At 46.4% G+C, this 25,492-nt stretch overlaps 1 protein-coding gene across 1 annotated transcript; it reads left to right on the top strand.

The window, feature by feature from the left end:
* The first annotated feature begins 4,079 nt into the window (after nucleotides 1-4,079).
* Nucleotides 4,080-24,289, top strand: SRPX2 (sushi repeat containing protein X-linked 2). Its single transcript, XM_056859896.1, has 10 exons — nucleotides 4,080-4,190; nucleotides 12,707-12,790; nucleotides 15,358-15,549; nucleotides 17,380-17,556; nucleotides 18,969-19,095; nucleotides 19,242-19,363; nucleotides 20,472-20,651; nucleotides 22,574-22,707; nucleotides 22,803-22,924; nucleotides 24,109-24,289. Exons 1-10 carry the CDS (start codon nucleotides 4,121-4,123, stop codon nucleotides 24,287-24,289), a joined length of 1,389 nt encoding a protein of 462 aa, XP_056715874.1. The 5' UTR covers nucleotides 4,080-4,120.
* The last annotated feature ends 1,203 nt before the right edge of the window (nucleotides 24,290-25,492 follow it).

Raw genomic sequence — 25,492 nt, 5'->3', positions numbered from 1 at the left:
TGACATTGCTAGGGTTGCCAACCTCCAGGTATTAGCTGGAGATCTCCCTCTATTACAACTTATCTCCAGCCAATAGAGATCAGTTCCCCTGGAGAAAATGGCCGCTTTGGCAATGGGGCTCTATGGCATTGAAGTCCCTAACCTCCCCAAACCCCATCCCTGATGGCGAACAGGGACCTGGCATCCCTAGACGTTGCAGACTCACCTAGCCCTGCCCCCCAAAGCTCCTGGGGGTTGCTAGCCCTCAGCTGGCAACTTTACCTCCTGTGCCTTTTCCCAACCTGAAAGGCCAGGGGTTGCTCTTTGCCCCATTTTGGAAATGCAGCATGTTGTTCATATACACACAGCCTCAGGTTGCCAACCTCCAGGTACTAGCTGGAGATCTCCCACTATTACAACTGATCTCCAGCCAATAGAGATCAGTTCCCCTGGAGAAAATGGCTGCTTTGGCAATTGAACTCTATGGCACTGAAGTCCCTAACCTCCCCAAACCCCACCCTCCTCAGGCTCAGCTCCAAAAACCTCCTGCTGGTGGTGAAGAAGGACCTGACAACCCTAACACAGCCCCAGTGGGACAAATAGCACTCCCACCACCATTTCAGATTGGGGAAATTGCAGGGGGGGGGAGTCTCCTTCCTGTGTGTGCCATGCTACTGATCCAAATTGGGCCCACACGGGCCTGGGAAACACAGAACGTCACAACATTGCTCGCCACCCTGATCCCTGGGGAAAACAAAACGTGCACATAGGATTTGAATGAGTCCTATTCCAGCACCCTGGACACAACACCACATTGGCACTCTCATGTACTTGAAGAGGCGCAGGTTGTCAGAAGGATCTCGTTACACTTTAGGGCCTTGGGGAAAAGGACTGCTCTTTAAAGAGAAAAGCCCACTGCATGCAAATATTATCTCTCTCATCCTCTCTTAAAGACTAACAAAAATATTTTCTGGTAGGGTATGAGATTTCGTGAGCCACAGCTCACTTCTTCAGATACAGCTAGAAAGCTCATACCCTAACAGAAAATATTTTTGTTAGTCTTTAAGGTGCTACTGGACTCTTGCCCTTTTTGACTACTGCAAACAGACTAACACGGCTACCCACTGTGAATTATCATCCTCTCTTATAATACTAGAACGCGGGGTCATCTGCTGAAGCTGGAGGGTGAGAGATTCAAAACAGATAAAAGGAAGGATTTCTTCACACAACGCAGAGTTAAATTGTGGAACTCCCTGCCCCAGGATGTGGTGATGGCTGCCAGCTTGGAACGCTTTAAGAGGGGAGTGGGCATGTTCATGGAGGAAAGGGGTGTTCATGGCTACTAGTTAAAATGGATACTAGTCATGATGCATACCTATTATTATCTCCAGGATCAGTGGAGCATGCCTATTATCTTAGGTGCTGTGTAACACAGGCAGGACAATGCTGCTGCAGTCGTCTTGTCTGTGGGCTTCCTGGAGGCACCTGGTTGGCCGCTGTGTGAACAGACTGCTGGACTTGATGGGCCTGGGTCTGAATTCAGCACAGCCTTTGTTAATGTTCTTATGTTCTGCTGTCTTGTTAACGCAAACCTGGCGTCAAGAGGGGGAAAACAGCTGGACCCCTTGGTTTGTTTGGATTTTGTTCCGCTTCCTCCTCTCCCATTTATCAAGCTGATGCGTAGGATGCCTGCTTCTGTGTGTTTGTTAGAGACTCCTTGTTATTCATTGTTTGCTAAGATTTCCGGCTACTCAACCAGCCTCCCCATCAGACTCCTCTCTTTCTGCCTTTCTCTCTTTCTCCCTTGGTTTTGCTGTCCGGCTTTTCCATTCCATTGACCCAAATCCATAGTAAACTTAAAGCTGGTGACTTTCTTTTTCTTTCACCGGCGCTGCTAATGAAAGGGGTGATGGCCGGAATGATAATGCAAATCTCAAGAAGCAACATTTCTCAGCAAGGAAGACAAGCTTCTTGCTCTCCTTGTGCAGCTAAAATTTCCTTTCCCATAAGACTGGCTCTACCTTGTTCTCAGCTGGTGTGCTATTAAGTGGCAATGCCTACTGTAAGCCTCTCTTCCAAGGACCTTCCATGTTAACTAACCATCATTTTTGGCTTATATTACATAAACAGCAGTAGAATTGAACCAGTGAAATAGTGCCAGTACTCTGATATCTTGGCTGTTTAATTCATGGGGTTGCCAGGTTCCTCTTTGCCGCTGATGGGAGGTTTGGGGGGAGGAGCCTGAGGAGGGTAAGATTTGGGGAGGGGAGAGACTTCAATGCCATAGAGTCCAATTGCCAAAGCGGCCAGAGGAACCTTCTTCAACCTTGAGCCTTACCTGGGACTTCAAGCCCTTTTGGTCCAAGCTGTGAATAAAAAAGACAGTTAGACATATTGCTATGAATGTACTTACCTGACTTACCTTGTTATGTACCTTGGAGTGAGGTTATCTATTGCTGTGAACACAACTATTTTTGATTGATATTTTTGATTGACAGTATAATTTGTAATTTGCATGTTTCTATGATATTTGGTGTATTAGAAATTGATAGTGAAATGCTTATATTGTTTTCTGTGTACTTTTGGGTTTAACCTCCAGGTAGTAGCTGGAGATCTCCCACTATTATGACTGATCTCCAGGTGACAGAGATCAGTTCACCTGGAGAAAATGGCCACTTTGAAGAAGAGTTGGTTTTTATATGCCGACTTTCTCTACCACTTAAGGAAGAATCAAACTGGCTTACAATCACCTTCCCTTCCCCTCCCCACAACAGACACCCTGTGAGGTAGGTGGGGCTGAGAGAGCTCTAAGAGCTGTGACTAGCCCAAGGTCACCCAGCTGGCTTCATGTGGAGGAGTGGGGAAACCAACCCGGTTCACCAGATTAGCATTCACCGCTCACATGGAGGAGTGGGGAATCAAACCCAGTTCTGCAGATTAGTCTACCGCTCCAAATCACTGCTCTTAACCACTACACCACACTGGCTCTCTGGAACACGGACTGCATGGCATTATACACCATTGAAGTCCCTCTCCTCCCCAAACCCTACCCTCCTCAGCCTCCACCCCACAAATCTCCAAGTATTTTCCAACTCAGAGCTGGCAACCCTAGGTCCAGGTGATATGCAGGTACAGACAAGGTTACCATGTTTTCTGGAAGTGGGCGAAGACTTTTCTGTTTTATTTGAGGCCCCCTCACTCCGCTTCCCATTTGTGTGGTTTGTTTAATTGTTTTACGTATGTATGCAAGTTTGTTTTAATGTTTTTGATCGTTCTCTGGCTTGGGGATCCCAGGTTAGGTGCAAAGGTGGCATAAAAATGTTTTAAATAAAATTTTTAAAACTCTTTTGCTTCATAGGGAACAAACCACACTTTCATTGTACTGCATGTGCCTCAGAACTGAAACCTTCTCCTATCTACCATTCCCCAAGGCAGGGATCATTCATTTTTATTATTTATTTATGTTTTTCAAAGAATTATATACTGCCTTTCCAAATGTTAAGAGTGGTTTACAGAGATCCATGGAACATAATACATTTTATTTCTTTTCAGCATAAGAGCCCTCACAACTTTGGATCGGTGCCTCTTCATTTTTTTTCAGCATCCATCAAACAGCTGATTTATCCATTATGTCACATTTTTATCCTGCACTGCCTTTAAAAAGCACAAGGCAGAAGATATGGCCCCCACCCATTTTATCACCCACAATAACCTTGTGAAATAGGCTAGGCTGAGACAGAATAACTGCCCTAAATTCATCCAGAGAGCTTCATGGCTGATTGGGGATTTGAACTCAGGTCTCCTTACGCAACAATCTAACCAATGTACTGCGCTCGATCTGAAAACCAAAATTTAAATGTTTTAAAAATTAATATTTGCATCCCATACTCTTAATCCACAAATGAACGAGGAGATATTGTCTCCAAATAGTTGAAAAAGGGGTGATGTTTCAAATGTATGCTTTCTTTCATTTCAGCTGCCATTTAGAAGTAAATGCCACAAATGTTAGCCTGGGAGGATTGTCCTTCCTGTTTTAACCTCATTTCTTCTCTTATTGGCCTCAAGCTTGCGCTGTATCCTGCTCAGAATTATCCACTGGACCCTGTTCAGATAACTCGGCCAGCCAGATCTCCCTTCTAGGATGCTTCAGGGCACCTCAAGCCTCCTGCTGTTTCTTTGGGCCAAGGTAGCATCATCCACGTGGTATGAAGGTAGGCACTGATGATCCAATTCAGAATAAGAAAGGAGCAGTCCTTTTTTGCTGGCAAGGTTCTCTTGCATTTGACAACTGGGTAGCATGCAGTATCCAGTAGGCGCAGTATCATCTGTGCAGAGGTGTAGTGGTTAAGAGTAGTGGTTTGGAGCGGTGGACTCTGATCCGGAGAAGCGGGTTTGATTCCCCACTCCTCCACATAAGTGGCGGAAGCTAATCTGGTGAACTGGATTTGTTTCCCCACTCCTACACATGAAGCCTGCTGGGTGACCTTGGGCTAGTCACAGTTCTCTCTGAACTCTCTCAGCCCCAGCTACCTCACAGGTTGTCTGTTGTGGGAAAGGGGAAAGGTGATTGTAAGCCAGTTTGAGTCTTCCTTAAGAGGTAGAGAAAGTCAGCATATAAAAACCACTTCTTCTGCTTCTCCTCCTCCTCCGAGTAGGTGAAGAAGCTAGGAAAACAGAAATGGCCTTTTCTGCTTATTATGCAGCTGAGAAATTTAGCAAGCGGAGAATCTCTAGCTCCATGCCAGGGAAAATTTGGCTTTTGAATTTCAGCCTATCATGCAGCTGAAAAATTCAATGGATGTGCAGCCCTGCAATGGACAAACAACACTCCCCTCCCAGAGCCGTTTCAGCCTGAGAAAATGGCACGGGATGGGGGCGAGGCAACTGCATCCTCTCCTTGTGCCACAGCCCCGATCTGAATTGGGCCCTGAGTTCCCCACAGCTGCCATAGGGCTATGTGAAAGTGAGCTGGGTTAGGGCAACCCCAACCTGACTCATGGCCCAAGATTTCATTGAGTATGATCTACCTCACCATAGGTATTAATAGCTCGCCTTGACCCACCCTTTACAGATTTTCATTAGTTCTGCTTATTTTGTTTCACACTGAATCTTCCTCGATTAGACTGTCCCTCTCTGCCCACCTATCTGCAGTTGTGATTGGTCCTCGCCTAATCTGAACGGCTTGATTTCTCATGGACTGGTTATTCTTTTCAAACTGATCTCTCTTTGTAACATCTGCCCAACCTGCCCGTTTGTGTCCCTAAATATAAATAACTGCTAAGGAGGATCACCCCGTGCATCTGACGAAGTGGGCTCAGACTCACAAAAGCTTCTGCTGGAATACATTTTGGTCTTTTATGCATGGCTGTTTCACTTGCCATCACCCCTCTGATGGCATTGGGTGTTTGAATTAAGCATGCCATTTCCGATCGTCAGGGGTCGCCTCGCTCCCCCCCTGCGTTTCCCATGTTTTGCCCGCGTTTTCAAATTCGTGATAAAACAGGTCCCTCAAAATGCGGGGAAATGCAGGGGGAGAATGAGGCTCCCTCTGACAGTCAGAAACGGGATGCATGATCCAAACAAAGACCCAAAGTCATCAGAGGGGTGATGGCGAGTGAAACAGCCACGCATAAGAGATCTTTGTTAGGCTTTCAGGTGCCCCCAGACTCCTGTTTTATTTTGTGACCAGACTACACGTAGAGAGCAAACCTAAGCAGGTCTATTCAGAAGTAAGTCCTATTTTATTCAATGGGGCTTACTGTCAGGAAAGAGTTCTCAGGATTGCAGCCACTGACTTCTTTGGGGGGCGTTGGGCAACTGTTCAAAGAAGCTACTGATACATTGGCCATAGGACACCAGTTGGGTTCTTTCTCAAATGCAGCCAACTTGGTCAAAGAAACTACAGGGGAGCATTGACCAAAAGGGGAAAGCCGACAGGCAATGAATCAACACTTAAGAACCCCTCAAGGGTTAGTGGTGGCGTCTGCCTTGCTGGGGGGTAGGGAGGGAGGAGGGGTGGGAATCTTTGGGGTTAGGACCATCTCCAGAGATGAGTGAATAATTCACCTCCGCCTCATGGCCGCAGGAGCAAAAGCTAAACTTTTCCACATGCCCTTGACTGCAGCTGGCAGGCAGAGTACTTGGCAAGAGGTGGTTTGTCTGGACTGGTTACAGACAGTAAGCAGAAAAAGCGCCTTTTTCCTTCCTCAGCGAAGATGCCAAGCTTCAGTTCCTTGGCTCATGTGTCATATTAAAAACCCATCCCTGGCTGGTCACCAGTAGCAAGCCAAACTATTTTGAGGAGAAGAGGCGGTCACAGTTCTCCCTGCCATACTTTAAAGTTCTGCCTGAAATCCTGCGCATATGAGCACAGCTGGATGCATGCGAGACATAAAAGATCTTTCCTGTAGATAATTTTTCCCCCCGCTAAAACTTCTACAACTTTAATAGGTGCATGACAGGAAGAATTTTGGCATGAAAAGCTTCTCCCTGAATCTCCAGGCCAAGAAAAGCCACAACTGTTTCTGCCAGTCACACAGCTTAGGATAGGGTTGCCAACCTCCAGGTACTAGCTGGAGATCGTCTGCTATTACAACTGATCTCCAGCCGATAGTTCAACTGGGGGAAATGGCTGCTTTGGTGATTGGACTCTATGGCATTGAAGTTCCTCCCCTCCCCAAACCCCACCCTCCTCCGGCTCCACCCCTAAAACCTCCCACCAGTAGCAAAGAGGGACTGGGCAACCCTAGCTTAGGAGCTTTGCCAGAAAGATACTGAGATGGCAACCTTGGCTTGTTTTCTTTTCCTGACCACATTTTTGCCCTGACCTGGATGGCCCAGGCTAGCCTGATCTGGTCAGATCTCAGAAGCTAAGCAGGGTCAGCCCTGGTTGGTATTTGGATGGGAGACCACCAAGGAATACCAGGGTTGCAATGCAGAGGAAGGCACTGGCAAACCACCTCTGTTAGTCTCTTGCCATGAAAACCCCAAAAGGGGTTGCCATAAGTCGGCTGCGATTTGATGGCACTTTACACACACACAACCACAGAGGCAGCAGGTAACTGTAACTGACATTCGTAGAGGTGACTGCCTTGACATTTGGAGAGCTTTGCAGGCCAGCCACGGAAAGTTTTAGAGTTCTCTAGTGAACACGAGGCACTCTCTTCTTCGCCTCAGCTAATGGTTTTACCTGTTTCTCCTCACAATAAGGGGAAAGGGAATCATCATACCTCCTTCCTCTCCTGGCAGCCTCAAAGAGACAAACATTTAGGAATGCCTCTAATGCGTTCGAATGAGTTAGTGGTTTTCATTAGTGTATTTCCTGCTTCTTTGGAAAGAGCATTCCTTTTATTCCATTTTCAGCCCATGTGAAAAATGTATTCCCAAGAATTTGTCAGCACATGAATTAAGGAGTGGTAGAAAGGTCATAGGGAGTCCCGTGGCACTGAGTGGTAAACTGCAGTGCTGCAGTCAAAGCTCTGCCCATGACCTGGGTTCGATCCCAACGGAAGTCTTTTTCAGGTAGCCTGCTCAAGGTTGACTCGGCCTTCCATCCTTCCCAGGTCGGTAAAACGAGTACCCAGCTTGCTGGGGGTAAAGTGTAGACGACCGGAGAAGACAATGGCAAACCATCCCATAAAGATAGTCTGCCTAGTAAACATTGTGATGTCATGTCACCCCATGGGTCAGTAATGACCCAGTGCTTGCGCCACGGGGCTCTGTTATTACATAAATTACAATTGTACAAAACAATATTCCGTTTGAAAGTCAAGTGACATACATTGACTTCTAACTAACAGACCACGCTATCTTATGCATTACTCTACTACTAAATTTAAATATATAAGTAAAGGCTGCCAGCGTTCTTCCTCGTACCTTATATTCCCCAAACGTTGCAGCGCAGTTAGTTTTACTTTTTTGCAGAGTGTCGCCACTCTTTCCTGTTAGGAGGTTATCTGGATCCTCCAATGCCTAGCGTAAGTAATCCTTACCACCATCAATAAATTTAGCACCAGAAGGAGACGGTTTTGATTTCTGCATTTCACCTCGGAGAGGAAGGGTGGCGGGGGGTGGCCATATTTATGCTTCCTGGAGATATCTCAGCTTTGGCTCAAGAAGGCTGGCTCAGCCCTTTCTCTTCAAGAGATGGAATGACTGACATCCCACATTCCTGAGGCTGGAGACCAAAAGTCTTGGGGAGAGGGAAAGTTGAAGATGGTACGATACGGGTAGCTGTCGCGCATAGCACACACGATCCCCATGGGAACCCTGTGGTGAATGCAAAGTCTAGCCTCTGGCCCAACATTTTTACTTTGCTGAGCAATAGGGGCACCTTAGGAGGAGGGAGGTCCAGACTAGACAAAACTCATCTTGTGGTAAAAAGATTCCTGGAATGTATCATTTTATACTGAAGGAGGTGGCAATTGAATGTGGGAAGAAAATACAAATAGAACAGAAAACCCAGACGACAAGAACATGAGGATCTTAAAAAAAAAAAAAAAATAGAAGGAACACGTGAAACTGTGCTTGGAGTCGGAAGTGATACAGTCCAAGAACATTTTCATCTAGATGCATGTAACTAAATGAACAAAATTATTTATTTTATAAGTAAAACAAAAATATGCATATCTTTTTTACTGAGGAACAGCCGTTTCAGTGATGGTCACTAGACTGTATAATAGCCTCCCTAGAGACGTCCCCTAGGCACCAATTTAAATCAGTTTATTACAAGGTGCTTTTTGAGTGACAGGCTTGTTGATGGCTCTTTCTGCTATATTTCTAGGGTTGCTAGGTCCCTCTTCGCTACTGGTGGGAGGTTTTGGGGGTGGAGCCTGAGGAGGGCGGGGTTTGGGAAGAGGAGGGACTTCAATGCCATAGAGTCCAATTGCCAAAGCAGCCATTTTCTCCAGGCGAACCGATCGGCTGGAGATCAGTTGTAATAGCAGGAGATCTCCAGCTACTACCCGGAAATCAGCAAATACAAAACAGCAGAAAAACAATGATTCAATAAATGCAAAGTATGTCTTTGTTCAATTTAGGCATATAGTTAACATTCAATTATATAATCATTGTCTGTGCAATATTATGCAGACAATGATTATATAATTGTATGTTAACTATATGCCTAAATTGAACAAAGAGATACTTTGCATTTATTGAATGCTTGTTTTTCTGCTATTTTGTATTTGCTAACTAACTGTATAGCAGGCTAACCTTAATTTTCCACTACCTGGAAGTTGGCAACCCTATATACTTCATATTTGTTAGCTGTTTCTTTGAATCTCATTATTTTACAGCATTTGAGCTGTTTTATTTATTTTGCCTGACTATATATTAGTGTGTATGAGAGAAAGAGAGAGCGAGAACACACTGCCTTGTAGTCTCTAATAAGCAAAGGCAGGATGTCAATATTTTAAGTAAAGAGATGGGGCCTCTCTCACAGCTCTGAAAGGGAACTGCGGAATCAAGCCCAATAGCATCTAATGCAATGCTCAGCTATGTAGTTTTCTTCTTCCAATGAAGAAGAGCACAGGGAGAGAAGGAAAAAAAATAACCCTTAACTCTCCTGCTACCTTGTTGTTGAAAAGGGGTAGCCTGGAGCTGTTTACATTCCTACTGCAGAAAACCCATAGGTGCCTCCCTCCGTTTACTCCCATAGGGATAAAAGATACTTAAAGATGTTTTCTCCAGCAAGAAAACAGCAGGAGAGGAAAGAAAGTCCCCACCCCATGCAGATCTCCTTAATAAAGCAATCCTGGCAGCTTAATTTGGAAAAGGGAATAAAAAATAAGCAAGGCAGAAATCACAAAGTGTCATTCATTTCTCAACCAGCCTTCACTGTTGCAGCTTCTTCCATTGTTTCTCTTATCCAGGAGTGGAATTTATGCTTAGTTCCAGCCCATGGGCACGCTCCTGAATCACATGAAATACCCATGAAGACCACAGTACCTCTGATCCTGTGCAGAATGCCTTTGCCCTAATGCATCATCACAGGCAGACCACACTTGGGGAGGGAGGGAGGAGGGCTTTCATCTCACGCAGCATGACAGCCAGGCTTGTGTCTTGGCATCTTTCCTCTTAAAATCGCTGTCACCCGCAGCAGTTGAAACCGCTGGGATTCTGCTTAGCAAAGATGCTATTTCAAGGCTAGTGCAGCAATTATGCAGCCACTCAGGCATGGCAACTAAAATTAGGTAAAGAAATTTTGGTACATTTACAAGTGAGAACTGGAAGGAGTCAGGAAAGTAGGAAATTGTGACTTCATACATCTGGAATGCCACCAGTAAAATTAATTCATGGTCATTCACCACCAAATATTTTTTTTGTCTCCATTTGCATTCCCGCTCTATTCCGTTGAGCTTTGCAGAAACAGTGGAGAAACTGGGTTAATTTCATCTACACAACTGATTACTAAGCAAGCTAATGTTCTGCACAGAAAGGAGGACCCTTCAAAGTGATTCAGTGTGCCAATTCATTTGGGGAAGTAGCCATGGAATGAATTATCACTGTAATTTTTCCAGTTACCATAATCCTACAAGTGGGATCCCAGACTCTGCTTAGATCTTGGTCTGGAAAAATTACACAGATACTCCAAGTTTTCGACAGGCAAGTGCCCAAGGAATCCCTTTAAAAAGGAATCCCATAAATGACAATATTACAATGAATGCAGTCTCTCAAGTCTTCTTCATGGCAATCAAATTCAGTATTTTAGGCTGGGTTCCTTATCCAAAAGGACAAAGAAAGAATTTTGATGCCATTTTATAACACAGACATTGGAAAGTCTTGCAATGAGCAAACCGTTGTCTGCTTGGAAGGCTACTTCCTATACTTAATAAGTCTGGCACAAGAAACTGTTTAGTCTGCTGGTGTGTGACAGCAAGCTTACTCACACTGTTGCCTGGTAAGAGGGTAGGGGGGGAATAGCTGTACAAGAGTCCTTTTCTGAAAATATGTTCTTCAGTCATAGCTTTGGAAGGCCAATTAACGCACACATCCTTTGTTGACATGCTTTTCACAGTGGATTTTTTGCATATGGAATAGTTCGGCATGTCTCTAGGTGTGCGACTCACCACGTCCTGGTTCAACCCTCTTTCCAGAGATGTTTCAGGACGTGACAAGTAGCAAGCAGGATGCCCGCAATGGCGTGTCCTGTCGTAACACTCCCTTTTATCCTCCCCAAGTTTACCAGCAGAAAGACCTGTCCCAGATTCTCTAGAAGTTAAATGGTACTTCCTTGTGCCTTCAGTAAGAAACTTTTAGAGAAAGGAATCCACCAGTGTCAAAACAAGGACAGTGATTGAATCATCAGAAAAGGCTTTGTTGTTTATTTCATGTTAGATAAGCCCAAGATAACTCTGAATGTTAAATATTTATTTATTTATGTTTCACATTTATAGCCCGCCCTCATCCCCAGCAATCCAGGCTCAGGGTGGGTAACAACAATTAAAAACATAAAATATATAAATACATAAAATCGTCAACATCATTAAAACCATAGTCTCAATAAACCATTTATACGTAGATGGCCATAAATGTACCTAGGTGCCACAGTGCAATAAGATATCAGCAATAATGTTTTATGTGCTGTATTTTGATAAGATCCGGAGGGTTAGAGAAACATACCCATAAAGCTTTTAATTTGTTACTAAAAATTAACTTTTATTAACGATTGTCATCCGAATGTATAGTGTTTTATTTTTTCGTAACGGCCTTTGGCCACATGCAATACAACTGAACTGGACAGAAAAGGCTACCAAAAAAACCAAGGCTATCCCAGGTCATTCGTCATCACAGAACATTATGAAACCATATTTCTGAGTGTGTATGAATTATTTATTATGGTCAAAGACCAGTAAAAGAATAACTACATAACCAGAGATGTTACATAAAAAAAAGTTACATATATTAAAACAAGCAAATATAATCCATTAAATTAATATAGAACTATGACAGACACTAAAGGTAAGGTAGGAGCCCCGTGGTGCAGAGTGTTAAGCTGCAGTACTGCAGTCAAAAGCTCTGCTCACGACCTGAGTTCGATCCCGACGGAAGTCGGTTTCAGGTAGCCGGCTCAAGGTTGACTCAGCCTTCCATCCTTCCGAGGTCGGTAAAATGAGGACCCAGCTCGCTGGGGGTAAAGGGAAGATGACTAGGGAAGGCACTGGCAAACCACCCCGCAAACAAAGTCTGCCTTGGAAACGTTGGGATGTGACGTCACCCCATGGGTCAGGAATGACCCGGTGCTTGCACAGGGGACCTTTACCTTTTATAAAGGTAAGGTAAAGGTCCCCTGTGCAAGCGCCTGGTCATTCTTGACCCATGGGGTGAGATCACATCCCGACATTTTCTAGGCAGACTGTGTTTACAGGGTGGTTTGCCAGTGCCTTCTCCAGTCATCTTCCCTTTACCCCCAGCAAACTGGGTACTCATTTTACCGACCTCGGAAGGATGGAAGGCTGAGTCAACCTTGAGCCGGCTACCTGAAACTGGCTACCTGAAACCGACTTATGTCAGGATTGAACTCAGGTCGTGAGCAGAGCTTTGGACTGCAGTACTGCAGCTTACCACTCTGCGCCATGGGGCTCCTAATGACAGACACTAGCACCTGCAAAAATTCTGGCCACTTTATCCATGGTCCAAGGGCCATAAACCATATTCCTGAGTAGGAAAGAAGGCGCTCTGTGGAGGAAGCTTGGTCACAGTATGATTTTTCTCCCCCTTACGCTAGGATCCGGCTATGCTGCTGCAGAAAGGCAGACCAATGAAGTGTACATCGAGGAAACTCAACACGTTTCTCCCCCAGAGTACAGAGGTAAAGGTTTTCAACCAACAGCCCCTAGAGTGAAGAAAGAATAACCTTAAACCTTCTCTGAGGGGATTTCTTAAAAGGATGGTCTTGACTAGATTGTACAGACATTCATGAACAAACATTGTAACCGATCTCCTTTTTCTTATCCTTAAACAGAATGTGTTGATTTCCTTCCTTTGGGGACGATTAACCAAGTGTCTTAGGATGTCTGATTATCCTCAAGTGTTCTCATTTATTTCATTTCAAAGACGTTTGTCGTAAATTCTGGATCTGCTGTTTTGGAAATTCTTTGTATTGATTTCTGGGGGGGCGGGACATAGAGTCAGCTTGGAATACCCAAGACAAAGTCCCATTTTTTTGGGAGATCCATCCCCAGAGTCCTGGAGACTGAAGAGCAGCAAATAGGTGCAGGCCTCTCCCACCCCCACCTCACTTGCCCAAGCACAATTATAGAAGACTGTTCTTTTCTGCCGCCTATAGTACTAAGAAAAGTAAAAGTAAAAAAGTAAAGGTCCCCTGTGCAAGCACCAGGTCATTCCTGACCGATGGGGTGACGTCACATTCTTGACCCATGGGGTGATGTCACATCCCGACGTTTCCTAGGCAGACTTTGTTTACGGGGTGGTTTGCCAGTGCCTTCCCCAGTCATCTTCCCTTTACCCCCAGCAAGCTGAGTGCTCATTTTACCGACCTCGGAAGGATGGAAGGCTGAGTCAACCTTGAGCCGGCTACCTGAAACCAACTTCTGTTGGGATCGAACTCAGGTCATGGGCAGAGCTTGGACTGCAGTACTGCAGCTTACCAGTCTGCACCACAGGGCATAATTCATACTGTTTGAACTGCCTGCCGGGCAGCTGGTATCAGGTTACAGCGTCTCTCTCCATCTCAAGGGTAACAAAGTCAAAGGAATGTCCAGAAGCGAAGTCAAATGGTCAGAAGTCAGGGAAACCAAAGCAGTTGCAGACTCAGTAGCCAGTCCAGGGGTCAGGGTACATGGAATCAATCAGGTGCAGACAAAGCATCTTGCGAACTCATTGCGTCCACACCCAACAGCTCCTGTCCAGAGGCTTTATAGCCGTGCACTGGGGCATGCCGCCTACCTCTCAAGAACAGTCTTGCAAACACTCATCCTCACTGTCGCTTTCCATCTGCAGCTGATGCTGAGCAGCCAGGCATGCACTACGTCTTCAGGCCTGCAGTTCTGGTCCCAGTCATCTTCTGCGAGATTCCAAGGGTGCCAGTGACCCTGGAGAGCTGAAGTCCGGGGGCTGGGCTACTGCCTCAGGGTCAGGGGGTGGAGGTGCCTCTGAGCCGACTGTCGGCTGCACCTCCAGGAGGGCCTGCATTTGTTCTCCCTGCTGGTTGGGCTGGCTGCCCAGGAACCCTCCTCCTCTGCGGAGTCCTCATTGTCGCTGAGCCCAGGTTGAAAGGCAACCTCCATGTGCGTCCTCTCATCCTTTCTGGGAACAGGCCTCCCTCGTCAGCCTGAAGAATGCCAGCCATGGGGTCCAGGGGGGACAGGCAGCAACTGCTGTTTACTCCGTGGCTGGGTTGGCCTCAAAAACTAATTGCTATTACAAAGAGGAAATTAGTGAACACAAATCCAATTTATTGCAGTTGCTGAAATCAATTAGCAACAGCTGGCCTGGTGGGGAAATATGCAAGCTGAATCCAAGCAGAAATTCAAAAGAACTGAGCATTCAGTCCTGTTTTCAATGCCTGAAACAAGTTGAGAAATAATCAGGCAAAGCCCATGTGTAGAGTATCTTTCCCCCTCAAGTGAAGAACTACTACTAATCCACACATCAGAATATAGCAAACTGCACTAAAAAGAGTCTCTTTATTTGTGCATCTCATGCAGTATTATCTGTTCTGAGTAGCAGTGGTTCTCAAAGGTCCTTTTACTAACTGGAGGTGTTGGAGATTGAACCTGGACCCATACGTGTTCTCAGCCATCAAGGCTTGGTTCACACATGCAGGAGAATGAGTTGGTAGAATGCCGAGGTAGCAGAATTGACTGCAGTCTCTGGATGACAGGTAGTGGATTCCTGTTTCAAATGTGTTGTTTTCACATTAAAAAGCCATGAAAACAGAGACACTCAGAGAACAGAGAACAGCATAGCAGGGAGAAAGAGTCTGCCCCTGCACTTAGTTTGATGGGCTGGCTTTCTAGGCGCAGAAGTGCTTAAAAAAAAAAAAAACATGAGATCATTCCAAAAATGCGATCCTCCACTTGAAGTCTGAATGGGTACACAGTCCATTCTACCATCTCGTTCTCTGCATAGGCGAAGTGACTCCCTCATACGCAACTAGATTAAAATATTATGCCAATAAAAGTGTCTGAATCTGAACTAGATTAAAATAAAGACTTCCAGTTAGCAGGTCCAATTCTTTATATGGGTTGAACCCTGGCATCTCTCATTTTCAGTTGGACATAGGAAAAGGGAAATAACGCTGCAGAATTATTTTGGTAACCCCTTACGATTTTTTTTCCGGCCTTGCAATCATTACAGCTTTTGCTCTTGGCAGGTAGACCCTGCAGTCAAGCTTCTCTTTCTCATTCCCCCTAGTGCCCCAGTGGTGTCACCGATTAAATATTCAAAATGGGGAGGCTACCTGCTACTCTCCCCGTGGAGGAAATTACCCCAGCAGCATGGGGACACGCTGTGAGCTTTCCTGCCACCGGGGATACCGCTTAGTCGGTCGGAGGTCCGTCCAGTGCTTGCTAAACCGCCGTTGGTCTGGGATGACCTACTGCCGACGTGAGTGACAGTCTGTTGTGTTCGGATGTCAAAGTAGTTCTTGTGACCTGTTCTCCCACCCTTGTAAACATGGTGATTTTCAGGAAATCCCACCCAAGTTGTGCCATAGCCCATCCAACTAGATGAGCAGATTGGTTTCATGAGCCGGCGACTAGTAGCGCAATGAAAAAAGCCATGGAGCTTCATGTACTAATAATAAAAGTTATAAATATAAATGCAGATGCTCTCTCACACACAGGCAAGTCAACATTTCTGGGATCATAGCATCAGGTGAAGGCATATCTAAAATTTGAAACTGGCCGTCAGGCAGATGGATATAAGGAGAGTATTCAGTGCCGGGCAATCGACTAACAGTGCAATCCCAGTCTAAGCTCATTCATTTCAGTGGTCTTAGAGTGGAATAACTCTGCATAGGGTTGCCAGGTCCCTCTTCGCCACCAATGGGAGGTTTTTTGGGGTGGAGCCTAAGGAAGGCGGGGTTTGGGAAGGGGAGGGACTTCGATGCCATAGAGTCCAATTGCCTAAATGGACATTTTGTCCTGGTGAACTGATCTCTATCGGCTGGGGATCAGTTGTAATAGCAGGAGTTCTCCAGCTAGTACCTGGAGGTTGGCAGCCCTAAGGATTGCACTTTAAGCCTACTTAGGCAATTGCTTAGGCTAGGGCACCAGTCTGTCCCAGAGCCAGTTCAGCTGCCTCAACATCATGGGATCAACCATAGTGGGCAGCACTGCACTAGGGCAGAGCCAGTCTGCTGGATTGGGCAGCGGTGCATCCAGATGGTAGGTGAGGGCTTCTCCTGTTGCTGGGTCCGAGGCAGGATTGGGAGCTGTGGTGTCACAACAAGTGGCAGCTCTGGGCACTGCCAAGCCAGTGCACCCAGGTAGTAAATGGGGCCTACTTGGGGTAGGGGAAGATTATGGCTTCCTCATCTAAATTGAATGGGGACCAAGTATACAGGGCACACAGAGCTTGCTTGAAAATGGCTTCTGGGCACGATTCTCAGGTATGCTCAAATTGGTGCGTGAAACTGAATTATGAATCTGGAAATCCTTGTGTGTGTTAAGTGCCGTCAAGTCACCTCTGACTCATGGCGACCCTATGAATCAATGTCCTCCAAAACTTCCTATTTTTAACAGCCTTGCTCAGGTCTTGCAAATTGGGGGCTGTGGCTTCCTTGATTGTGTCAATCCATCTTTTGTAGGGTCTTCCTCTTTTCCTGCTGCCTTCAACTTTTCCTAGCATGACTGTCTTTTTCAGCAATTCTTGTCTTCTCATAATGTGACCAAAGTACGACAGCCTCAGTTTAGTCATTTTAGCTACTAGGGTCAGTTCAGGCTTGATTTGATCTATAACCCACTGATTTATTTTTATTTGTTTGGCAGTCCACGGTATCTGTAACACTCTCCTCCAACACCACATTTCAAAGGAATCTACTTTCTTCCTATCAGCTTTCTTCATTGTCCAGCTTTCACACCCATACGTAGTAACAGAGAATACTATGGCATAAATTAACTTGATCTTGGTTGCCAGTGACACATCCTTACACTTCAGAAACTTTTCTAGCTCCTTCATGGCTGCCCTTCCCAGTCTCTATCGCCTTCTGATTCCTTGGCTGCAGTCTCCCTTTTGGTTGATGATGGAGCCAAGGAATAGAAAGTCTTGAACAAAATCCTTACATGCTTTTAAACAAGCCACAATCTGTCAGCATCAATCCCACAGTATGGGGATCATATTTCCTACTTTACAGGGGTTTTGTGGGAATAGCATGATTCTATATCTGAAAGCTACTGTACCAATGTTAACTCTCAGTTCTCTCCCTGGCTTCAGAGATCCGATGCCATACTTTGCCACTACCATATCATGGTTCTTACCAGTGCTCAAATGGGGTGAAGCTCGACTCCTACTGTTCCTACACCTGCCAGCAGGGATACCACCTGGAAGGAGATCGTAGGCGCATGTGCCTCGAGGACGGGCACTGGAGCGGCAGTGACCCAATCTGTGTAGGTAAATTCTCCCCCTACCTAGGGCCAGCCTTAAGCCTTCACACAAAGTCCAAAAGAAGGAGGCACTACGATTGTCTCTAGTCATACCCCACCTTATTTTATTTAAAGCATTTATATGCTGCCTTTCCACCCAAATAGGGTCCCCAGTATATTAAAAAATAACACCAGGCAAGTAAGTTTTTCAGAAAGCATCCCAGATCAGTTACCTACGAATAGGGCTCTCTTCTGTTCTGGCAGTAGGGTTGCCAACTCCAACTTTGGAAATTCCTGGAGATATGAGGCAGTGCCTGGGGAGGGGTGGGAGCTCAGTGGAGATGTGATGGTACACCGGGTAACCTCCAAAGCTGCCATTTCTTCCCAGGTAACTCATTTCTGCAGTCTGAAGATCAGTTGTAGTTTGGGGAGAACTCCAGAACCCGGCTGGAAATTGGTAGCCTTAGCTCTTTATCATGCAGCAGTTAAAAGCACCGCACCTCCATCCATAAAAGGGACAGCAATCCAAAATGGGGTTTTTTAGATGATTTATAAAGTTTTAATCTATATGGAGAATGAAGGTTTGTCCACATTATAAATGTTAAATTGGTGCTGTAACACCCCCTAATTATCTTGGTTGCCCTTTTCTGTAGATGGCTTTAAAGGGGATTAGACAGATTCATGGGGGAAATGTCTAGCAGTGGCTGCTAGCCATAGCGACTAAAAGGAACCTCTGTAGCCAGAGGCAGCAAACCTCTGAATCTCAGTGCTAGGTGGCAACATCAAGGGCAGGCCTTGACCTCTGTGGTCCATGCGTTGGCCCTCCAGGGGAATTGGTTGGCCATTGTGTGAGACAGGATCCTGGACTAGATGACTATTGGTCTGATCCAGCAGGGCTCTTCTTATATTCTTGACAGTTTGACTGTCATGCTCCCCCCCCAACCAACTCTGGGCTTTATGATTTCATGAAGGCAGTATTAATTCTTCATATGAAAATCTTTCCACCTGCCTCCGAACTACATTTTCCATGGATCCTGAGGGAGACAGAATGATGGTTTAAATCAATAGGAATGTGCCTCGCGATGGCTGCTAGTCCATGATGACTTTGGAAATGGAAGAAATCTGCCAAATGCAGCAGATTTAATAGGGGAAGGGACTAGACACAGCCTGTTCGTAAACATGCCTGAGGATTCTGGCTAGTGACTACTGATATGGAGGGTGCTCAGCTATATGAATTATAGGTTTAATCCAGCATGGAAATTCTCAGGTTCTTAAATGAGGTGTGGATCAAACAGGCATAGACAACTTAATCCAGTAACTCAAGTTGCGTTAGTACAAAATACAGCATAAACAGTCACTTGCCAGTCTAGACTGACATGGAAAATCTTTCTCACTTGCGGCTTGTTTCCATGGAGTTCCTTTCCAATTCTACCCAAGCAGATATCGACCCTCCAAAAATCAGGTGCCCTGACTCTCGAGAACGAATAGCAGAGCCCGACAAACTGACGGCCACGGTGTACTGGGACCCCCCACGGGCCACAGATTCTGCGGACGGCGTAATCAAACAGTGAGCTTGTGGGGATGGCCCCCAGAACCTTCTTCCTGATGGGGACTGCTTCATTTGAGTCTGGAAACAAAAGTTCCAGCAAGGGGGAAATGCCACTTCCCACCCACCATCCTGTTCTGACTCAGCTCTCTGTCTTTCGAGTCCAGCGTGACTCTCCGAGGCCCAGAACCAGGCTCTGAGTTTCCAGAAGGGGAGCACGTGATCCGCTACACCGTCTATGACCAGGCACACAACCGAGCCACCTGCAAGTTTGCTGTGAGGGTCCAAGGTAAGGAACAGAGGAGAGGCCATTGGCTTCTTCACACAACTAGATCCTATGCCAGTATTTGTGGGTTGGAACGTTTCCATTTCAGTCTAGCCATGTAGCTGGAGTGAATTCCAAAACACTGGCCAGCAACTCCCTTTGCCAGTTGATTATTTTGAAGGGGTCAAGCCCTTGACTCCAAGTATTCTGCAGTACAACAATTGTACACCTCACATTCTCTTTCCTTTATGCTGTCTGGGAAAGGGGAACGAGCTTTAAAATCTGCAGGGAAGTTGGGTTTTCTGATCAAAGTAATAAAGTATTTACGTAGTATTTTCAAGCATCCTGGTTGGCCACTGTGTGAACAGACTGCTGGACTTGATGGGCCTTGGTCTGATCCAGTAGGACCTTTCTTATTATGTTCTTATGTGCTTATCCACTACCTTTATGTATATTATCTTCTTGCAATGGAAGAAGGGATTATTTTTAGGGGTGGGGGGCTGAGACTAATAGAAATTCAAACCATGACTTCCCAGTTCATAACTCAGGCTAACCAGTCCCTATTAGGGTATCCATCCCACGTTTATTGCACGGACTGAGACTAAAGGTAGATTTCTCCTTGTGAATGCCACTTGTGAATGCCACTTAAACAGCTGCCAGTGTTTAAGCTTCACTATGGCTAGGCTTCGCCTCCTGTTGTAGAAAGTGACTTTGGAGAAATATGGAATACTTAAGGAATCAGCTCAGGGCTTCTTCCTGGTCCATAAAAGGTAAAGGTAGTCCCCTGTGCAAGCTCCGGGTCATTCCTGACCCATGGGGTGACGTCACATCCCGGCGTTTACTAGGCGACTATGTTTACGGGGTGGTTTGCCATTGCCTTCCCTAGTCGTTGATACTTGACTCCAGCAAGCTGGGTACTCATTTTACCAACCACGGAAGGCTGAGTCAACCTTGAGCCAGCTACCTGAAACCGAGTTCCATCGGGATTGAACTCAGGCCATGAGCAGAGCTTGGACTGCAATACTGCAGCTTACCACTCTGCGCCACAGGGCTCCTGGGCCTTCCATGACCTCTGTTAAAGCGAAGGGGTTCTCTGTTGGTCCTCAAAGCTGACTAGTCTTCCCTCCTGCAGTGATCCGCTGTCCCGTCCTGAAGCCACCAGAGCATGGTTACCTCACCTGTACCTCAGCGGGCAACAACTACGGAGCCACCTGCGAATATCATTGCGACGGCGGCTATGAGCAGCAGGGCGCCCCCTTGCGGGTCTGTCAGTCCAGCCGCCAGTGGTCAGGCTCTCAGCCTACTTGCACACGTAAGTGCTGGGGGGAGATCTATAGATCTATCCCTTTTTTTAAAAACCCCACCCTTCCAGCATGGTGTAGTAGCTAAGAGCAGTAGACTCTGATGTAGACTAGAGAACCAGGTTTGATTCCCCGCTCCTCCACATGAGCGGCGGAGGCTAATCTGGTGAACGGGATTTGTTTCTCCACTCCTCCACATGAAGCCAGCTGGGTGCCCTTGGGCTAGTCACGGCTCTTAGAGCTCTCTCAGCCCCACCTACCTCACAGGGTGTCTGTTGAGGGGAGGAGAAGGGAAGGTGACTGTAAGCCAGGTTGTTTCTTCCTTAAGTGGTAGAGAAAGTCGGCATGTTAAAACCAACTCTTCTCCTCCAAGGAGTTTATAGTGATCTTTGCAGTTCTTCCCTCTTTCATGGTTTCCTCACAGTGAGGGAGGTGAATCTGGGAGTGAGCAGTCCAGGGTCACCAGGTGAGGTTTCAAGGCAAAGTGGAGACCTGAGCCTGGGTTTCCACAGCTCTAGTTTGACATACTGAATTCTGCATCACCCAGTGGGGTCATGTTTACAGCACCGTAAGAGGAAGGGGTCAGCGGCATGTTTGGAACAGACGATATGGGGAGGGAGTATTAGATTCAGTTGCCACATGTTTAATACTGTTGAGGGTTTTTCCAATTTTCTGGGCCCGCTTTGCTCCCATTCCCTCACCTTTCCCCTCTCCAGGGTGTGAAAGGAGGGCACTGGTGGTAAGGACCAGAGGAAAGGCGAATTAGAACCAGCAAGATGCCAAACTTTAGGCACGTGCCAGGTCAACCTGCAGCCCCCCCAGGAACGAAGCATGTAAAGCAAAAAAGAAGCCACAACGGGAGGGCGGAAAACATAAAATGGCAGCTATTGTGCACTGAATGCATGTGTAGGTAGGGGGAAAAGGCCATGGCTAGGCTGCATGCAAACAGCAGATAGTGAGAAAGCTGAAGAAAGGACCACTGACCTGCAAAACCTACAAAATCTAGTCAGCTCCAAACAGTTTTGATTAAATGGTGCCCTTGAGAAACTGGACAAGAGTCTTACACTGAAGGCCTATGCAAAATGTAGGAATATCTATTGTGCTGATATTCCAAGTATTTAGCAGAGTGCATTAAGCTTAGCGAACAGCAGAAGTTTACTCATGCATGCGTGTGTGAAAACAAATGAGAGCATCAGTCGTTTGCTCTAATTAAACAAAAGTACATTTATTGTAGAAATACACTTTAGATAGGAAAGGACAAACAGGGTACACTATCCTAATCTACCTTGCTAGTTCTCTAGATATAAAAAGGTAACCTGCCTTTCCACTCCATCTTTGGGGTGGGAAGGCCTGAGCGCAGGACCGCTCGGTTCTAGAGGCTTGCTCGGGCGAAGGGCAAAAGGGAATAGAAGAGAGAGGAAGTTTTCCCTGACAATATATCTCTAAACATCAAAGGGGAAAGGAAATGAGGGTGAGGTGTGTAACAGGAGACGACCCCCTCCATCTTCTCTATCTGTGTGACTCTCTGATCAATTTCCCACCCCCCTCTGAGTGTGGAGGCAAGTGACACCGTTAAGAAGGGCATATTTTCCAACAAAAACGGCATCCAAAGTTAATTCAAGTCAGTGAGCTGGGGAAGGGTGTAACTCTGCTCAGGACGGCACTGTTAACCTTTTAAAAAATTGAGTCTACTGCCCAATATATACAAATACTAATAAGTACTATAGTTAGTAAACAGCTTTGGGGGGGGTAGGAGAGGGGGAGAGAGGGGAAGGGGGGAGAGAGAGAATTGCTTTTTCCGTGACACGGCCCACTGTTATACGACATTGGCAGCTTTCCTCCAAGCTGCTAGAAATTTGTTTCTACCTCCCGATATACTAAAAAGACACACACAAAACCCCTTCCTCCCTATCTCCTCTCCACCTTACCTCAGCCATGCGGATCAACGCAGACGTGAACTCTGTAGCCGGCCTCATGGACCAGTTCTACGAGAAGCGCCGGTTGCTCATCATCTCTGCTCCTGACCCCTCCGACCGGAACTACAAGATGCAGAACGCCATCTTGCAGGTGAGTCTTCTTAGCCTTCTGCGCCACCCCCCCCCTTGTCACTTGACCGCCCCACAGGCTGAGCTCTGACCAGGCACGTTTTCTCTTCTGCACAGCAAGCCACCTGCGGCCTGGATTTGCGTCACATCACGATCATCGAGCTGGTGGGGCTGCCCCCCCACGAGGTGGGGCGAATCCACGAACACCAGCTGTCGGACAACGTCGTCGAAGGGCTCAGGTTAGTGCGAGCAAGTTGGGATAGGGCAAGACAATAGGGCGAGAACCCCAACTGGGCACTCGAGGGACCAGTATTTTTGGACAAGCAGATTCTACTGTTCAATATAAGAAGGAGGAGGAGCTGGTTTTTATATGCCAACTTTCTCTACCACTTAAGGAGGAATCAAACCGGCTTACAATCACCTTCCCTTCCCCTTCCCACAACAGACACTCTGTGAGGTAGGTGAGGCTGAGAGAGCTCGAAGAGAACTGCGACTAGCCAAAGCTGTGTAGCTGGCATCAACCATAGGCCTGGTGGAATAGCTCTGTCTTGCAGGCCCTGAGGAAATCCGCAGAGCCCTGGTCTCATTTGAGAGGCTATTCCACCAGCCAGGTCCAGGGCAGAGAAAGCCCTGGCCCTGGTCAAGGTCAGCGGGACACTCTTTGGGCAGGGGACCACCAGCAGATTTGCGTTCGAAGATTGTAATGTTCTCAGGGGAGCATGAGGGAAGCCATTTCCTTCTTAAAGTACCCGTCTCTTCCACCTAACACGTTCTTAAAGGAGAATGACCACTCTCCATCCTTGCCATGTACATGAATGTGTCAGCTCCCTAGGGCATCAAGTAGCTTCTCTATGAGAAGTTGAAACTTTATTTGCTGTTGTGTTTTTTTACAACTTTGCACCCTCATTTTTAAGCAGCTGCTTCTGTTTTACGGTTTGTAACTGCAAAAGCTGAAACTATTATGGTAAGAGTCAGAATATAAATAGGTCATCAATAAGAAACAACTGGGCTCATGTCCTACAGTTGGTAAATGTTATCCGTTAAGTGTGTTGATAAATTTAAACTGATACATTTTTCAACACGCTTAACGGATAACATTTACCAACTTTGGGACATGAGCCCAGTTGTTTCTTATTGATGACCTATTTATATTCTGATTCTGCTGGAAAATTTTTGGTTTCGATAGATAAGGGCCGTATAGACCAAAGAAGAAAATTAAACAGGAACTATCAGCCGGCATTACTGTCTTAAAGCTATTATGGTGCCGTGAGCTGCCCTGAGCATTTTTTTTTCATGGAGGAGCAAGCAAACTCTTTAAATAAATAAATAAATAAAATTCAAACCAGGACTAAGTTAGCAGCCCCTTCTCTCAACCATCACATTCTCTGTCAGGGTATGCAGCAACTCCTTCTTCTTTCTGCAGGCAGCTCCTGCATATCACCCGTTCGCGCTTCAACATGGTGTTTGTTGACAAAGACGGCATGGACCGCGACCGCTACATCCAGCCTGTTACACCCGAGGAGCTCTTTTCTTTGGTCGATACCTACCTGCTAACCAGCCAGGAAGAACTCCGGAGGGAGCAGAACAGGGACCTGTGTGACTGATGGTAGTCACACCGCCTACAAGGGCATCAGTAGGCCTCTGACCCCCTCACCTGTACAGAGGCAGCTGGGCCTTTCCTTTCAACATTCATACTTCACTGCGGACAAAAGAAGAAGAATTGCCAATTTTGAACCTTCAGACAGAGAGCAGGTTGCTTCTCCGGGGCTCTGTCACTGCAACACAGACAGCTATAGAAGTAGGGCTGCATTCACACGAACAAAGGCAAAATATTAATATGCCTTGTAGGGACCACATGAGAGGACGCACCTGACTTCTGTACTGCTCACCCACCCTATGCAGTGGTGTTTTGGGAAGTCCAGGGCCCTGGCTCCTGAGCTCAAGAGGAAGAGAAGAGGCGGGCGGCACGTGAAGTATCCATTCCCATCTAAAGGGTGCTCCCCTCATAGGACCATTGAGTCCAGATTACCTAACTGGACCACTGACCCTTTATGTAGGGTATGCATTCCCTGGGTGGAGGGCCCCATTCAAACAGATCACGAGACAATATCCAAAAAGCTGTGTTTTCTCAATTTCACATTGCCCTTAGCCAGTAGAGGAAGCTCCATTTTGGTTCTGTTCATGTAAACTGTTCACTGTATGAGTAGAGAAACCCACTCTTTACAGAGTACGTACTTTTGCTCTCTGCTCTGTTTTAACCCCCTTAAAGGTCAAGCTGCAACCTTCTCATGGCGACCCCATGAAGTTCCACCTTGTGGGGTTGTCAAGGCAAGAAATGAGCAGAGGTGGTTTGCCATTGCCTTCTTTTAACTCCCTTGCTCACTGAAAACTAAAACAGCTGCTGGTACAGATGCGATTGCCTACAACTTTTTCTTAACTCCGTCGTACAAAATGGTACAGCTATGAATCTAGCCACTGAAGTTCTAGACCCTAACGCAGAACACCAGGAGGAGGGCCAGAACCTTGAAGACAGGAGGCCTGAAGTTCTTACCAATAAAGAAGTGAAGCAATACTTTCAGACAGAAAAAAATATGTCCTGTGACTTTTGTAGGGGGGAAATGGGAGAAGTCATTAAAAGAAGGGCGATCCAACTTCTTAGCGTGGGAGCAGTGGAGGAAAGACCTTTTGTTACTTAAATCCTTAAGTTTTGCCGTGCATAGGAACACGAGTTAGCAGGGGAAAGGATGGAGACATGCAACGGAGGGGGTCTGTAGTCCTCTGTCCTGTTTATTTGGCAGCGGCTATCC

This window comes from Euleptes europaea, chromosome 13 (assembly GCF_029931775.1).
Source record: "Euleptes europaea isolate rEulEur1 chromosome 13, rEulEur1.hap1, whole genome shotgun sequence".
NCBI classification, from domain to species: domain Eukaryota; kingdom Metazoa; phylum Chordata; class Lepidosauria; order Squamata; family Sphaerodactylidae; genus Euleptes; species Euleptes europaea.
This window is presented reverse-complemented; position numbering and strand designations above follow the sequence as displayed.